General features: G+C 41.2%; 1 protein-coding gene across 2 annotated transcripts; it reads left to right on the top strand.

Annotated features, from left to right (window-relative positions):
* The first annotated feature begins 1,157 nt into the window (after nucleotides 1-1,157).
* On the top strand, nucleotides 1,158-16,569 carry LOC113009301 (coiled-coil domain-containing protein 136-like). Of its 2 annotated transcripts, XM_026147518.1 has the most exons (10): nucleotides 1,158-1,312; nucleotides 3,338-3,538; nucleotides 6,068-6,364; nucleotides 6,718-6,792; nucleotides 7,516-7,809; nucleotides 8,079-8,196; nucleotides 9,487-9,688; nucleotides 10,872-11,006; nucleotides 13,620-13,734; nucleotides 15,250-15,309. In XM_026147518.1, exons 2-9 carry the CDS (start codon nucleotides 3,487-3,489, stop codon nucleotides 13,722-13,724), a joined length of 1,278 nt encoding a protein of 425 aa, XP_026003303.1. In that variant the 5' UTR covers nucleotides 1,158-1,312; nucleotides 3,338-3,486; the 3' UTR covers nucleotides 13,725-13,734; nucleotides 15,250-15,309. The 2 variants fall into 2 exon arrangements, with proteins under 2 accessions (XP_026003303.1, XP_026003304.1); XM_026147519.1 differs by lacking the exon at nucleotides 13,620-13,734 and having other exon boundaries at nucleotides 1,192-1,312; nucleotides 15,250-16,569.
* The last annotated feature ends 416 nt before the right edge of the window (nucleotides 16,570-16,985 follow it).

The following is a 16,985-nucleotide window of genomic DNA, read 5'->3' as shown; positions in this document are numbered from 1 at the left end:
AAGATTATTTATTTATTTTACAGTTTGTTTTCTCAACCTTCACAGCTGCGAGAGGAAGCCAGGCAAAGGGCAGCCAATCAGAGGAAAGCTGCTTTCATGCAGTGGTTCTCCTGAAGGTGGTCCTGCAGTGGTCACACCCTACACCTTTTACCCTTCATCACCATAACAGAGTTTTTTTTAAAAAAATACTAATTTGTTTATTTCTATTTATTTCACTTAGTTTGACTCCTCCCACCACCTGCAGAGGCCACCAGGGGGCTCAAGAACTGCTGGTTTTAAGGCAGGAGGTCCCAAACACACTATTATTATTATTATTGTTATCATCAAGAGTTGCTGTTGTGTCGTTATGAAGTGAAAGCTCATCTGTGCTGTATCCCGTTTGCTGAATGTGGGTTCAGCGAGGCTGTCAGTCACAGAGCTGCTCTCAGAGGTTCTGGGAAAACTCTGAAACTGGGAATGAGCGGACTGGAAACCTCTTCACTGTAGATGTCAGTGATTCTGGTCTCTGTCTCTGTGGGGATTTTGAACCTTCAGGTGGAGTTTTAGTTTTAACCCTGCAGCTTCCTGGATCTTTGGGAGGTCGGTGCTCAGCTTTCATTTCCCTCCTCTCTCATCTTTGTGGCCTTTAATGTTATCCAGCCTGGATTTGTGTTGCCTAGCAACAGAAGTGAGCGAGTTTGCAGCGTTTCCATTTTCACCGGCAGTCGACTGAGAGCCAACGAGTCTTGCAGAGCGTCTGTGTCACCTTGTGTTAAATCTCTCCTGCAGGTGCGACCCAGAGACTTTCAGCTGAGACTAAAACCGCAGTGAAGCATTACTTTTAATGGGGAATAAGACAATTATTCCCCATTAAAACAATTATTAGACAGTTAATCAATACTGATATCAGTCTTTTTTTTCTGTATCAAGACTGAAATAAAATCAGTGTTTGTCATTATTGTGTTTGTTTTGCTTCACATGGCCTTGTTAGAGTTGAACACTGTTTCTGTCTGACCACTTGGTGAATCATAACCTGGGCCACAGAAATGTGATCCTTGTTATGTCTGCAGCTGCAGCCACTCACACGTCTTCAGTTTCACTGACTGCAGATCAGAGGCAGGAATGGGTTAATAAATGACGTCATGTAGGCTGATTGTGCATTCACATCATGGCCTCTGTCCGTCTGTAGCATGTAGTGACGTCACTCTGCATCACGCTGAGAGAGCAGCTGAGGAGGAAATATAGGACAACAGGAGGAGGAAGAGGAGGAGGAGGTCTGCAGCAAAGCCTGAAACCACAGAGAGTGGTTCAGAGACGAGCAGATCTGCATCAGGTACGTCTTCATCCTGCATGTATGTGTTGTGTTTGAGCAGCAGAAAAAGGTCGTGCCACAGCCTGTTAGCTGATTCTAATGGAAGAGTTCAGCATTTTAAAACTGCAATGAGGCAGGGAGAGGATGTTCCAGCAGAAAATCCAAGGAATGACATTTAAACTTTTCCTTTATGAAGGCACAATGACAGGGAGACAGGGGGATTTCAGGCTTTATGGTCACAGTGCAAGCTCAACGAAATGACACAGACCAATGAATGAGGACTTTAATATCAGCAGCAGGACAGCACATACAGAGCACATATAGAGGGTGATGACATGGTGGTATTAATGTGTAATAGTGAGGATAAGATTGTAATCCAGCTCATGTCAGAGCTGCTCTCAGTGTAAAACCTTCAACATGAGGAGTTTCTGCAGATATATCAGATTAACATTGCTGAAGCTGTTCCTGTTTGTGCCTCAGTGTTCATGTTTGAGTTTCCACGTCAGCTGGGAACTCTGAGGTGTTAAAGCTAATCGATGCTTCTGTATCAGCACTGTGTTCTCATCAGTCTTTTTGTCCTTCTTGATCGTGCTGTGTCTGTTTTTCTAGTCTTTTGTGTGTTTTGGAGTGTTTTGTAGAAGCCTGGCATCAGACAGAAATGTGTGCTGGTCCCTTTAAACTATCCCTGAACGGCTGCACTTACATGCAGAATGCATGAGTACTTGCAGTGTGACTGAAGGTTTCAAGTTATCTTTACATCCTTTCAATCGGGAAATGTGATGTGTGTTCTCGTCAGCGCTTCGTCCCTGAAAATATTTACAGTCAGAGTGTTTTAAAATCTCAGCAGAGGAGCAGTTTGACATTCAGGTTTAAGTCATGAAATCAGGTGGATCGTTTCCTCTGAAGGGTTTAAACTTTAAATAAATATAATCTGAATACCAAGCTCCAGGTAAACACAACCGCAGCCTTAAATCTGACAGCCTTTCCCAACCAACCAATCTCTGGAGACCAACAAACCTCTCTAAACGATCATCAAAGGCCACACTGATGAAGAACAAGCACTGCACAGAACCGTAAAACACATTCCAAGATTAATAAATGAAGCTAGCACTGAAGCTCCAAACTAGCAGTTCTTCTAGTTTCCACTAGAGGCTCCAGGAGTGACCCAGGACCAATAGACTTCATTGTTTAAAATAAACATGTTTACAGTCTGAGACGGGATAGAAACTGGTTTGTGCGCTGTACATAATTTCCCACTTCCTGAAACTATTTTACTTCTGTTACATCATAAAGATAAGTAAAAGGAAGTAAAAGACAGGAATGGGAAGAATAAGACATGCAGATGACATAGATTTATAAGCTGGAAAAGAAGGAGACTGCAAAAGTTTATCTGGGGTTCATATCAAATATAACGTCTGTATGGGGGGAAAATGTTTTTATAAGTCATATGTTTAATTTTACTAACAGGCCATCCAAGAAGTCTGAGCTCCAGTTTTGGTCACCAGTGAAATTCTAGGATTTTGATTGGATGTTACTGCACAGGTATTTGTGTCTGTGAGGCTCTGCCCTCTGAAAACAAAACATAGCACCTCATGGGTCAAAATGCTAAAACTGATGGCACAAAGCAAACAGCCGATAGCCCTCTTTTATTCACAGTCTGCTAAAGGTTAGCGCTATTTGTAGGTAACATACCAGCAAACTGAGAGTTAAGGGATTCAGTGGTCCAGGTGATCTCTGTGGTCAATTCTTATTTCAGTCATTTGTCATGAAGAGCGGTCCCAATTTATAACTGTATAGATGACACCAGCCGCCCATGGTAGCTGTTGATTGGTTCTTGTGGCAGTGGTGTCCGCAGAGAGATGCTGTGTTTGCTCCCCTCTCACTGAGGTTATGCGGGTTGGTGGTTAAAAGGCAGCAGAGCTGCAGAGTGAGACATGTGGAGATAGAGTGTGTGTTTGAGGCCTGCACGCTGCCCGCCTCCTCGTGATGCAGTATCTGTCGCAGCTCTCACCACCTCTCCCTCCTCCCCCTGTGTTTCCCTCCCAGCTCCAGAAGGATGAAAGGGCTGCAGCGGCTCTCTCTACCCGGAGCGTGAGGACCCTTCCTGGGCTCCATCTGCCTCATTCTCTCCCCTCCTCACCCCTCTGGAGCTCTGACCCCCTCATCTCTATAGCTTCCCGTCAATCAGAGGAAACATGGATGCCTTCCGGCTGCCGCCTGTCATCGAGGAGGTCCTCGACCCATCCGGTCAGTCACTGTGTGTGCGTGTGTCTGTGTGAAGGGATAAGCATCAGAGTCTTCATTTTTAGTCCCATTTATTTTACCTTACATTTATTTTATCTTCACCTTGTTAATTATGTTCAGCACTTCCTGTTTCACATAAAAACCATAGAGGCTAGAACAAGGTGTAGACATTTCAAATGTGTGTCAGAGGTGCAGACTGAGGTGCACGTGTAACACTTCTGGAGTCGTTACAGTATACTAGGACCAGTTAGGTTTGACTACTAGAGCAGTAATGAGCGTAGCATGTAATAAAGACCACAGACCAGTAAATACGTTTAAATTGCCGGCTTATTATTTTGTGAAGACAGAGAATAGACAGTTATAGACACATTACATAAAACATTCAACATCACACATTTAAGGAAAACAAGATGTTTCTTTCCCCTTCTTAGTTCAGTATGTTCTGTTAGTTCATCCTATTTATCTCAAAACCTTTTATTTGGCTTTAGAAGGATGTTATTCTCAACCTAGGTTATTGTTTTATTTATTTCAAGTTCTAAGTTCAAGTTTATCCTTTGATCTATTTGCATTAACACTGTGTTATTTTAAATCAAGTTCAGTTCTTTAGGCCCAAGATTTAATTTAATCTTGGTCTAGGTTCACCTTAAATTCTCAACCAGTTCTTATTTTGTTTTAACCCAACAAAATTATTTACATTTCCATTAACACCATTACAGCATTAAAATGTAAGGTTGACCAAAATAAATTACGAAAATAAATAAATAAATGTAAAACTGAAAACAATTCAGCAAAAGGCTGAATAAATCCCTTAAACAAACAAATAAACAAAAGAAAGTTGTCTTTGTGTCCTTTAACTATTAGTCCTGGAATTACTCCGAATGATTATCCAGTGCTTTGAAAAGTCCGCTGTTCTTTTGCAGAGGTGTATGGATTAATCCTACCAGTTTTATCAGCGAAAGAGCTCAACGTCCAGCAGGGGGCGTTTTCCTTTTTCCTGCTCGGTACAGTTCAATGGGTCCGTGGGTGGCTCGCCATCTTGTTTCTCGCTCAGCGGATCAAACTCCGATTCTAGCTCAGCATTTCCCGATCCAAACCTTAATGGCCTACCATAACAACAAAATAAAGTGCATAAACATTCGAAAATAACACACGGGTAGCCCTTAAATAACAGTAAAAGTCAGTTTTTTCCAGCTTATTTAGCCGTAAATGAGGTGATGCCAATATGGCGCGCTGAAACACCGTCAAAGGCCTTTGAACTGCAGCCTGTGTGTCGTTTAAGCACGAATCCACCGTTTTTAACATAAAACAACATAAATCTGCTACCTTGGCTCTCCATTTGCATGAAATGAGCAATATAATACAACAAAAATTTCTTGCATTAAATAAAAGACAATTTCTGAACTCACCAAGTCCCGTTCGGTTATGTTCACAACGTCACCAAGGCAAGGACAGGTCGGAAAAACAAAAATACATTCTCCAGAGTACAAAAATGGCTTTAAGTAGATTTTTGGCTTATTTTTACTATTTTTTCACTCATTTAAGCAGCAGCTCTGCAAGGACTGTCTGCATTTCTCCCTCTCGAGCATCAAAAAAAAGGAACAACCCGATTGGGTGTGGCTAATCACAGGAGTCACGCTGCAGCGTGCCCTTTCACAATAAGAGTCTCAACACATATTTTAGCCATTTTACCTGAATTAACATAAAACACCATGAATTAGCAAGTTCTGTACCCTTTTAACATGTTTTTAAACACAAATGAAATCCTATACCATGAATTATATCATTGCTGATGTTTTTAATGAATTTTCTAACCATTATGATCTATTTATTGACTATTTATCACCTGTAATATATTTCTTATGACTGTTTTTACTAACAGGCTTTTATTTGTTGTTAGCTATGTTAACCAGGGTTACACACGCTGGAATTCAAATTATTACTTTTGATTTAAGAGAAACACGTTCTCCTTTATATGAAATATTATATTAGAATTATCTTATTTTATGGGATTTTAACTCTTTTGTTGTTTTTATGCTGATGGTACACACATTTAAAGGTGTTTTGCTGCCAGGTGAAGTCAGGTATATTCAGTTGTTTACCTTTTCCCTGCCCCTCACTTTAAATGATTTGCTGTTAATGATGCACCAGATTAAATAAAGGTTAAATCCAGCAGATGTCTCTGCAGCACAGCACACAAAAAATTTGGACATTGAGTAAATTTAGAGGATTTTAAAGTATTTAAAACAAGGATATTTGATAAAAACTGTTAACCTGCTTGAAAACCTCAGACAGTTTCGGTATTTATCTCCCACTAAAATAAAGGGTATGACTTTCAGTGACAAACAAGAAGAAACCTGGTTTATTAAGAAGAGCCCTGGTGGTCAAGTAAAGAAGTACATCATGGTTTTATAATCTTTTAAAATAAATATTGTTTTATTTGGAAACTCCTACAAAATAAGAGAAGTGTATTTTCATCTCTCTTTGTTAAAAATCCTCCTCTGCCTCTTCATTGTCTCCTTCCTCTCTGAGCAGATGAGCTCTGTGAGCTGAAGGAGGAGAAGCCCATCATGCTGGCAGATACCCTCACAGCCAAAGAGAGGGAGTCCCTTGAGGAGAAGGAGGAGACAGGGGGTGAAGGAGAGAAGGGGCAGGAGGAGGATGAGAAAGAGGTGAAGGAAGAGAAGTCTGAGGATGAGGAGGAAGGCGGCGATAAAGGTAAAGAAGAGGAGCTGGAGGAGCTGAAGGCTCAGGTGTTGCAGCTACTGCTGGAGCTGGAGGAGACACGGGAGGTGTCTCAGAGACATGAGGAGAGCTTCATGGAGCTACAGGGTGAGGAAACGTCACTTTGCTTCATATTCACGGTTGTTACTCCTTCTGCATCTCCTGTTATGCAGGAGCACAATCAAAACTGCTCCCAACAAACATAGAGGTTTACATCAGCTCTGTAACTTTCCTCTTATCTGTATTTCATTTTATTCAATTTAATAACGGTACAGTACTCTCTTTTTGGTAACCTTTGTCCTTGATGTAAATATGTGAAAACTGTGTATGTTTCTGTTCTGTGTCTTGTGTACTGTTTGTTTGTATATGTGTCTTTCTTGCTGCTGTTACACCCAAATTTCCCCATGTGGGACAATTAAAGGATTATTCTATTCTATTCTATATCATTTCTCCTTTCAAAGGTCTGTTAGAGGAGGAGCGGCTGGCCAGCGCCCACCAGGCCGAGAGCTTCACCCGGCAGATCCAAAGGCTGCAAGGTGAGCTCCTTCACCTCCCTGACTCTGACAGTATGACACTCTGATTCTCTGACACTCTGACACTGACTCACAGACTCTGACTCTCCGAGAGTCTGACACTCTGAGACTGTGAGTCTGACTCACTGTCTCTGACTCACTGACACTGACTCACTGACTGACTCTCTCTGGCTCTTTGACACTTTGACTCTCTGACACTGACTCTCTGATCTCTAAGACACTGACACTCTGAGACTCTGACTCACTGACTCTCTCTGACTTTCTGACTCGCTGTGACTTTCTGATCTCTCCGACTGTCTCTGACTATGACGCTCCGACTCTTTCTGACTCTGATTTTCTGATGCTCCCCGACTCTCTCTTGCTCTCTGACACTTTGACTCTCTGACTCTCTGACACTCTGACTCAGACTGACTTTCTGAGACACTGACTCTCTGAGACACTGACTCTCTGAGACAGTGACTCTGACTCTCTCACACTGACTCACTGACTCTGACTCACTGACTCTGACTCTCTGACTCTGACTCTAAGACTCTGACTCACTAACTCTGATTCTCTCGGACTCTGACTCTTGGACTCACTGACACTGACTCACTGACTTTGACTCTCTCTCTGATTCTGACTCTCTGAGACTCTGACTCACTGACTCTGACTCTCTAACTCTCTGAGACTCTGAAACTGTGATATTGACTCTCACTCTAATTCTCTCACGCTGTCTGACTCATTCAGCCCAGCTGCGTTCAGTCCAGGAGGAGATGGACAGTCTGGAGGAGGAGAAGGAAAGCGAGCTGGAGGAGGTGCAGCAGGAGCTACGCTCAGCTCAAGAGGAGGTGCTAATGCTGCAGCAGGCAGCCGAGGAGGCAGCAGCAGAGAGAGAGAATGACATTGCCTCCCTTCAGGAAGAGCTATGCCGTCTGAGGGCGGAGCTACAGCGTCTGCACGCCACAACAGCCGAGTACGAACTTGAGGTGACAACACTGAGAGCTGAGCTGAGCATGAAGAGCCACAGCACACTGACACAGGGTAACTGCAACTAAACACAGTAACTATAACTCTAAGTAATATTAACCTGCATTATCTAAGGTTTAGTACTAGTAACTGTAACTAAGTAGGAGAACTGTAACTAACAGATGGGACCTTTATCACCTGAGATGAAGGAAACAAAGTGAACAAACATCTGATGCACCAATAATGCAGAGATGTAATAACGTGTTTGTTTCTTCATTAGAATCAATAAGACAATTATTAGTCAGTTAATCAATACTGATATCAGTCTTTGTCTACTGATACAGGTGAGGTCACTCAGCTGCAGGACGAGTTCAACTCTCTGACAGACCAACATCAGAATCTGACTAGTGACAACAAACAGCTGAACAACAAGTTGGAGGAACTGCAACAACAACAAGACGCGTGAGTGACCTGAGCAGCTTCAGTCAAAACATCCACCTACACCTGACACTCTGACTCTTAAAACGTGCGAAAATTCTTCAAGCTTGGGTTTTCTACCAGAGGCTTTTTTTGTGTGGTAGACCCCACCCCCTGTGGATCTTGTGCTCAGAGCTTGTCTGATCATTTCCTAATAATATTTAAATTTACAATAATGAATTACACGGCAATGGGGAATAGATTTCATAACAGCAGATGTCTTTCTGAAAGCACTGTAACTAAGTTCAAGGTCTTGTTAATAATTTTACTTCTTCACTGTGTACGACTCTGCACAATGTGGCTCCTCAGAACAAGAAAGCACCAGATCACAAGAACTTGACTCCCTGGTGTAACTCTTAAACACAAACCTTAAAGATAACTTGTAAGCTGGAGAGGAAATGGCATATCACAAATTTAGAAGTTCATTATTTAGCCTGAAAAAATAGTTTGCTGCTTTATTGTTTTGAAAATGTCCCCCATAAAGCTAGAACGTCTCACTATTCATCATTGTTTGACGAAAATAAGAATAACCCCAGGTTTCTCTAAAGCACTGTAGCCAGGCTGACAAAAGGTTACAATTTATGTTCTTATGGCCTCTGACGGTGGACTTATCTCTGTGCTGGTCCTGCTAGACCACAGTGCAGCATTCGATAGTGTTGACCATAATATTTTATTATAGCAATTAGAACTTGACGTAAGTGTTACAAGTACTGCACTGCAGTGGTTTTAATTATATCTATCTAATGGACTCAAATTTGTTCATGTAAATGGAGAGTCGTCTTTACACACTAAGGTTGATTATGGAGTTCCACAGGGTTCTGTGCTAGGACCAATTCTATTTACATTATACATAGAATTGGTAGAATTGGACGTAGCAGTTCCGAATGGCAGCAACATCAGGAAGGAACACGAGAAGCTTGAGAAATACCAAGGGCTCAGAGAAGAGTTTGAGAAAATGTGGAGGGTGAAGGTAACGGTGGTCCCCGTGGTAATCGGAGCACTAGGTGCGGTGACTGCCTAACTAGGTGTGTAGCTCCAGCAGATCCCAGGAACAACATCGGAGATCTCTGTCCAGAAGAGCGCAGTCCTAGGAAGAGCTAAGATACTGCGCAGGACCCTCAAACGCCCAGGCCTCTGGTAGAGGACCTGAGCTTGAAGGATAGACCGCTTGCAGGGACGAGCGGGTATTTTTTTTTTTTTTAGGGTGTTATTATATATCTCACTTTGTCTCCTGAAGCTACTGTTCCAACAGATCTTCTGTCTAATGGCAAACAGGTGTGATGACGTGTATCTGGCAGTCAGAGCGGAGGGCAGTACTGAATATGAAAAGGACAACCAGGTGAAGGCGGACTCTTATATCACGGTGTTCCAGTCCAGACCTGAGCAGAAGGACTCATCTGATATACAGGAGGAGATCAGCATCCTGAAGGTCAAACTGAGACAAGCTGAGGAGACAGCGCAGAAGGTCCAGAGAGAGGTGAGAGGTGACTGCTGTTTATGAGCTAAAACATCTGGATGTTTACTACAGACGGACATCATATTTGGTCAGTTTAATCCAAAGACTGTTGATATCTTGAATTGCAAAGCTTTTGATTTTACCTTTAACAGTCATCTGTAGCAGCATGGCAAATTTCAGCATTTCAACATTAAAAAACAGGCAGTTGTAACTCGAATAGAATAGAATAGAATAGAAACATGCTTTACTGTCATGGTACATGTTTAATGAAATTGTGGGAAATTGTTCCCAGTATGTCTGTGAAGGTTCTCAGTCATCCAGGTCATCGTAGTCAAAGGAGCTTGGAAAGAAAAGCGCCTGGACTTCTTTAAGTTACTTGAAGACGTTTCACCTCTCATCCAAGAAGCTTCTTCAGTTCTAAGGTCAAATGGTGGAGAGTCCCAGATATAAACCTAGTGGGAGTAACCCCCCACAGAGGGACAAAAGGACCCCCTGATGATCCTCTAATCGCCTGAGCCAAGGTGTGAAACTGGGTGTGGGTCCCAATCAGCCAGAGTTTCGGGTGTGTTCATTGTGAAACCTGGCCCCACCTTATCATGCGACTTCCTGAGGTCAGATGGCCCAGGATGTGAGTGGGCGTTAAGGCGTCTGGGAAGGGATCTCAAAACTGGATTATAGATGGCAGAGAGTTGGTGTCGTAAACCCCCGCCTCTGTTCAAAGATGGTCGCTCACAGTGGACATAGATGGCTTCTTTCACTCCTCTTTCAAACCATCTGTCCATCTGTCCTCTGTCCAAAATGTGAACATTGGCATCCTCGAAAGAGTGTCCTCATGCTGTACAGTGCAGCGAGGAATGCTCAGACCTCTACATTGGAGAGACCAAACAGCCACTTCACAAGCGCATGGCACAACACAGAAGAGCCACCTCCACAGGACAAGACTCAGCAGTCCATCTGCATCTTAAGGATAAAGGACACTCTTTCGAGGATGCCAATGAGAGGTGAAACGTCTTCAAGCAACTTAAAGAAGTCCAGATGCTTTTCTTTGCAAGATCCTTTGACTGTTCCCAGTATGGAATCAGCATCTTCCAATAGTCTTCAGGTTTACAGACCAAAGAGGTCCTGACCTGCCCATAGTATCTTTGTCTCTTATATAAATATCTGTTATTGATTTGTTGTTGTGTTTCTTCTGTCCTTCCTTCAGTGTGAAGGTTTGAAAGGTGAGCTGGCCGAGCTTCAGCAGCTGTATGACTGCAGCCAGCGGGAGCGAGCGGCACTTGAACAGGAGCTGCAGCGCTGCAAGGCTGAGCTGCAAAAACTGGTGGGCAGGAAGTCACAGGTGAGAGGTCACAGGTAAAAGCCTCAGGTGCTTAGTGAAGTTGGGTATGTTACAATGTTAAAATGTTTCAGTACTGATAGATTATTTGGTCTCAAGTAACCATGCCTGACAGAGATTAGGGTTAAAACTCCCTCCCTCTGGAAAGGAAAGGGTGAGGTTTAGATTAACATAGCAGAACATTTTCAGGTAAGTGTTTAGAGAAAAAAAATCTGGTCCGTGCTCTGTCACATGATGCCTCTCTGTCTGTACTGTGTGCATGTTGGCCGGTAACAGCTAAGCCCAAACGCTCTCTGGATCATTTTGCTTTCAGCTCTGCTCGTGGCCGGTTTCTGACAGTTTTTCTGTGAGCTTCTAAATGTCTGTCGCTTCAGGGCACGTTGTCTTTTGTCTGGTCTTTCGCCTATATCGCACAGCCCTTGAAAATGAATTTCATACAAAAACAAAGAACACGGACATTTACAGCTCATCTGATATGGAACATCTCCTGCAAGACAGACCAGTCCAAACAGTTTGGGACTCTTTACTTTAACATCAGTAAATCAATTCTTCCCGGAGACTCCAAAACTTGAACAAATAAATTCCCCAGTTAGGTGACTCAGTATTGATCAACTGTCAATTTTTCACACCTTATGACTCAAATTGACTTGAGGGTTCACTAGGTAGGATGTGAAATTCAACTGATTTTCATTTTTCATAATGTCAAATGGATTAAAGAGATTGGAAACTTTAACAATCAGATGACCCCCCACCCCCCCCCCCCACCCCAAGGAGCAGCATTTGGTGTCAGTGAGGAGCAAAACTCCCGTCTAACAGGAAAAAACCTCCAGCCTAACCAGGATCAGGGAGGGGCAACCCATCTAGTCTGATATAGTTCCACATAAGAGGGGCCTTAAAGATGAAGGCTCTGCCTCCCATTCTACTTTTAAATACTCTAGGAACCACAAGTAAGCCTGCAGTGTGAGAACAAAGTGCTCTAATGTGGTGATATGGTACTATGAGGTTATTAAAATGACATGGGGCCTGATTATTTAAGAGCTTAAATGTGAAGAGCAGGATTTTAAATTCTGGATTCTTAACAGGGAGCAAATGAAGAGAGGCCACCTGTCAGTACTGTTGCTGCAGCATTTGGGTTCAACTGAAAGATTTTCAGGAAGTTCTTAGGGCATACAAATAACAAATTGCAGCAGTTCAACCTAGAAGTAATAAATACAATAACTAGCTTTTAGCGTCACTCTGAGACAGGATATTTCTAATTTTAGAGATATTGCAGAAATGGAAGACAGCAGTCCCACATATCTATTTAATATGCGCATTGAAGGACATATCCTGGTCAAAAATGACTCCAAGATTTCTCACAGTGTTACTGGAGGTCAAGTTTATGCCAGCCAGAGTAAGAATCTGGTTATATGCCATATTTCTAAATTTTTAAGGGCAGAGTACACTAACCTCAGTTTTATCTAAATCTACAACCATTAAATTAGTGGTTATCCAGCCTTTAAATTTTTAAGACATTAATGTAGTTTTACTAATTGTTCTTTCTTATCTAGTTTCATGGACAGTTAAACTGGTATGGATTTTTGCATAGCTGTGAAAATCATAATCCTTTGTCCAAGTCAGCACTCAAGACCTGCTGTTTGACTTCACCCTTATCTGGATCTCCAGCCATGCTTTCAACACTCCTACTTGTAATTTGAAATGTAAACTGTAAAATTAAAAACTAAAACTACACAGAGTTTGGTTTTCTAAGACTTGCTGAGGAACTTTCCTGACTCGAGCATTTGCATTCACTAGTGCTGACATGAGGTTTGACTCAGAACTTGTTGTGGCACTTGCCTTTCTTTTCTTTGGACTTTGTAAACAGTGACCTGGTCCCCAATCCACTCCTCTTCATCAGATAATTCATTCAATTTCTTATCCACCATGCAGCACTGCAGGGGTGTCATTATTTTGATAGTAGCAGCCTTTAACATTGACATTAGTTCCTCCTTCCCTTGGCAAAAATTAAATGGGATTTTTTCACAGGCCTCCAGAAAATATCACTTTGTGAAATATAAACATTTTAGGATGAATTTAGGATATTTTCACCGAGTGAGATATAAACTCACTTGTGAGAATACTAACGCTAGGCTAACAAACTTGTTAGGAAACACATCAACTTTTAAGATGGCTCTCTACAGCCAAAGCTGACCTGGTAGTTCTTACCCAAAAGCTCCTGCAGGGCTGCTGATGCTTCAGATTTGATCTCCAAAAGTCTTGAAATGACAAGATGCTGATGTTTTAATGTTAAAGACTTCAAACAAAACAAAACAAAAAAAACCTCACCATCTTGTCTTTAATTTTTCAGTTTCCTCACTTCATTTCCATTTTTTTGTCTGATTGCCGTCTCTTCTGTTTCACATGAAATTTACACGAGAAACTGAAAAATTCTCTGAAAATTTGATGAGTTTTCATGATCGACCTGCCTGCCTATCAGTCATTTCACATCAGATCACTCGTTTTCGTTTGCTCCCTGCTTGCCGTTCGCCCTCACGTCCTCTGACTTTATTATTCTGATTTTTTTATTTTCTCCTCTCTCCATACTCCCCACACTCCTACCTTCTGTCTTCTTCCCAGAACTGCACTCGCCAGTCTGAGCCCCCTGTTCTCTCCATCCCCTTCATAGGAATGATTGTAATAGTGGCCTTGATTTGGTGCTGGTGGGAGGAGCTGGCGTCTTAGATGGGACCAGGTATGGCCATGACCTTCTTCCTCTACCAGGCGCTTTCAAGGAAAACTGCCTCTGCATTTGTTTCCACAAATGAAGAAACAATTGCTTCAGATGAACCCCTCTGTCATTTAAAGAGTTTAAAAGTGGAAACCTCTGCCACCATGACTTCCCAATCTCTGTTCAAATCCAGGTTTTACTTGTTTGTTTGAACTGTAGTAGTACATCAGCCGTGCCGGGTGTTCCATCCTCCATCAGCCATGATTTTACATGCTCATGTCCCGACTGATTTAATGCTGGGCTCAGTTTGTTTTGTCAGGTTGCTTGAGTTTCTGTGAAGCAAATCAAATATGAAGGAAGGTTGGTGGTTCAATCCGCGTCTGCTTTCTATATGCCAAATATCTTTGGGCAACATACTAACCCCAAGTTGCTCTCAGATGCCTCCATCATCTGTGTTAATGTTAGATAGAAAACACTTGCATAGAAAGAAGCGCTTGTGGGAATGGGTGTGAATGTGTGAATGAGCCAAGTTGTGCAAAGTTAGCTCATAGTAGAAAAGCACTATATAAGAACCGGTCCATTTACCATCTGTCCATCAAAGAGCCCATAATAATGTAATCTTTACACTTTAATTCTTAGATTAATGTCAGAATTCCGAGAAAAAAAGTCAGAATTCTTACTTTTTTCTCAGAATTCTGGAAAACAAGAAAGAAAAAGATGTTCCCACTCTTTTTTTCCCCCAGTGGCCCTAATCCTCTTCCATACTTTTATCTTTTATATCTTTTTAAAGAAAATCTATTTCTTTATTTATCTTTTTTGTATTTTCTTTATCACCGAGGGCACCACTGTAATTTTTGTTATGTTCTAGCAACATAATGCCAGTAAAGAAAATCTTGAATCAAAAGAGTCTTTGCTTGTGACACAGCACGGACTTTTTCTGTAAGATTAAATATTTTCAGTTTATGTATGATTGCATCTTAGCATTGACTCTGTTTGTAATTGTGAGGCACAAAAAACGTCCTTCACCTTTCGCCTAAACACAGCCATACAGAGGTAGTTAGAAAAATACTGAATGACCTGCCACTCACTCTTCACTTGTGACCAGTACGAATGGATTCGCAGAACATCTAAAAGTTCCCAAACATCTTAAAGGCTCCACACTAAAACTTCGCTTATGGTCATATTCAGTATTTTTTGTTGTCAATTTGTGTGGGTTCTTTGCATATGTGTTTAGAATATGCAGAGGTTGAAGAGGCTCTGCTTCAGGGGCCACCTGATTTCTTCACCCCTCTGGACCAGATCCTACAAGCACATTCAAAATGTGGTGGGAGGTCAGAATGTAGTGCTCTTTTATAAAAAGTATTGTCCCCTTTTTTATAGACATTTCCATTATTTGGTGCATCCAAATGGAAAAGAACTGCAAAGTCAAAATAAAGTTTCAAACTCCATTTAAAGTTTCCAAAATATCCAGCATGTGGCTAAAACCTAATGTGCTTATAAATTAATTTTATTCTAACCTGTCTTGTCGTCTCCTGGCAGCGCGACTGTGAAGGCTGGAACCTGGCAGTGGTGGCAGTCGCCGTGGCAGCCATTGCTGTTCTGGTTGTCCCTAGTTTCACCAGGGCTTGAGGAGTACACAGGAAGCGACCTCACGGTGAACTGTAGGATTGTGGGATTGCCGTCATCCATCCAGTGCTGCCCTCATACATGTGACCATCCTGATGTCTGCTTGTTGCATCTCCACGACTCTTTGACCAAACGCCACAGACGTCAGTGAGTGCTGGAGGGGAAAGCAATAGGAATTCCCGACATCGTCTACTATGATTCTTTACTCTTCCTGCAGGTCAGCTCTGCGCAGATGGTCAAGCGGTTGATTTATTGAGTACTCACCATCACAGTTCAAGAGTTGAACAGAATATCTCATTTTGTTGTATCTTCCAGAAGTACCAGAAGTAGCTTGTCATGAGGTTCGTGAAGACAATGGACTAAGTTTCACTTTCGTGTTAGTGGATGCTACATATAAAAAAAAAAAATGTCTCTACATTCAGTGTTAAAATGGAAAATATAAACTCATGGGGTGAAATGATCTAATTAACTTACTGATAAAACATGCTTACTTACTTGAATAGTTTTGGTGATTATTCATTAAAATGAGATTTGATCAAACAGCAGTCCAAAACAAAAGGCTCATTAATTTAAAGGCAACACTCTGAAAAAGTAGCACATTTTTACTTTAAAAATGACTTGAGTTATTATATTTTCCTTCAGCTTTAAAATTATTTGCCTTATTTCTGTCCTGGTGAGTTTAAGGAGTACTTTGCACTTACTGATAAAGGAGAAAACAGTAGCAGATAAAACTTGATTGTTTAGCGCTTCAAATACTGCCTTCCTTCCTTCTTAATGTTATACATCATCTGATCATGTATTTGTCAGAAACTTAACGCTGATTAACTTTAATCAGCGTTAAGTTTCAGCAGGTCTGGTTTGTAGCATGAAACACTGGGATTAGCTTTATTTTACCTTCCTCACTTCTTATAAATCCGTTTACATGTCTGGATTTCTGTTTTTCAAATGTGTAGTATGACTATCTATAAAAGTAAAATAGCACTTTAAAAATATATATATTTCCTAAAGCTCATTTCTAAAGAGAGATAATTTCTGTGGACTGATTACACTGTGTTTAAATTCAGATTGTGCCAGAGTTGTTTTTATTTTGCACAGTTAGGTGTAGCAGATGGTTTTCATTGATTTATTTATTGATTTATTTTTGAACAGACACTTTCCTCCTTCTCTGAAATAATGCTAAGGGGATTTTTTTGTTGTTCATTTTTAGCATGTTGTAGAAAATGTGATTAAAATCAAAACACAGCAAATGCTAGTGTTACTTAACATGCAAATTTTAGATTGTGTATGCAGATGACACTTTTCTTTATTTTTACGAAGAGCAGAGTTTGATCAAAACGTAATGAACTGAAAACTATAATGATTAAACAGAAAATTACTTTTTTACTAAAAAAGTCCAAATTTTATGCATGCAGATGATACATTATTTTACATCTAACAGTTGAGCACAATGCAGCAAAATGAATTTCATGAAAATTTGATTAATTGAAAAATGATAGAAGTTAAGCTCATATACAGTCCTAATCAAATAAGGGCACTGGGCAATATCTATTTACAAATAATAATGGAGGAGGACCAGAAATGATGTCATGTAGTGGAACACCTTTCACTGAATTCAAAATGACAGTGATAAGGACACAAAGTTTTATTTA

The sequence above is a fragment of the Astatotilapia calliptera genome, chromosome 17 (genome assembly GCF_900246225.1).
Source record: "Astatotilapia calliptera chromosome 17, fAstCal1.2, whole genome shotgun sequence".
In the NCBI taxonomy this organism is placed as follows: Eukaryota; Metazoa; Chordata; class Actinopteri; order Cichliformes; family Cichlidae; genus Astatotilapia; species Astatotilapia calliptera.
This window is presented reverse-complemented; position numbering and strand designations above follow the sequence as displayed.

Coding starts and splice junctions, on each gene's coding strand:
- LOC113009301 (XM_026147518.1), top strand. CDS start 3,487: ATGGATGCCTTCCGGCTGCCGCCTGTCATCGAGGAGGTCCTCGACCCA. Junction 6,365..6,717: donor GAGCTTCATGGAGCTACAGG/GTGAGGAAACGT, acceptor CTCCTTTCAAAG/GTCTGTTAGAGGAGGAGCGG. Junction 9,689..10,871: donor CGCAGAAGGTCCAGAGAGAG/GTGAGAGGTGAC, acceptor TCCTTCCTTCAG/TGTGAAGGTTTGAAAGGTGA.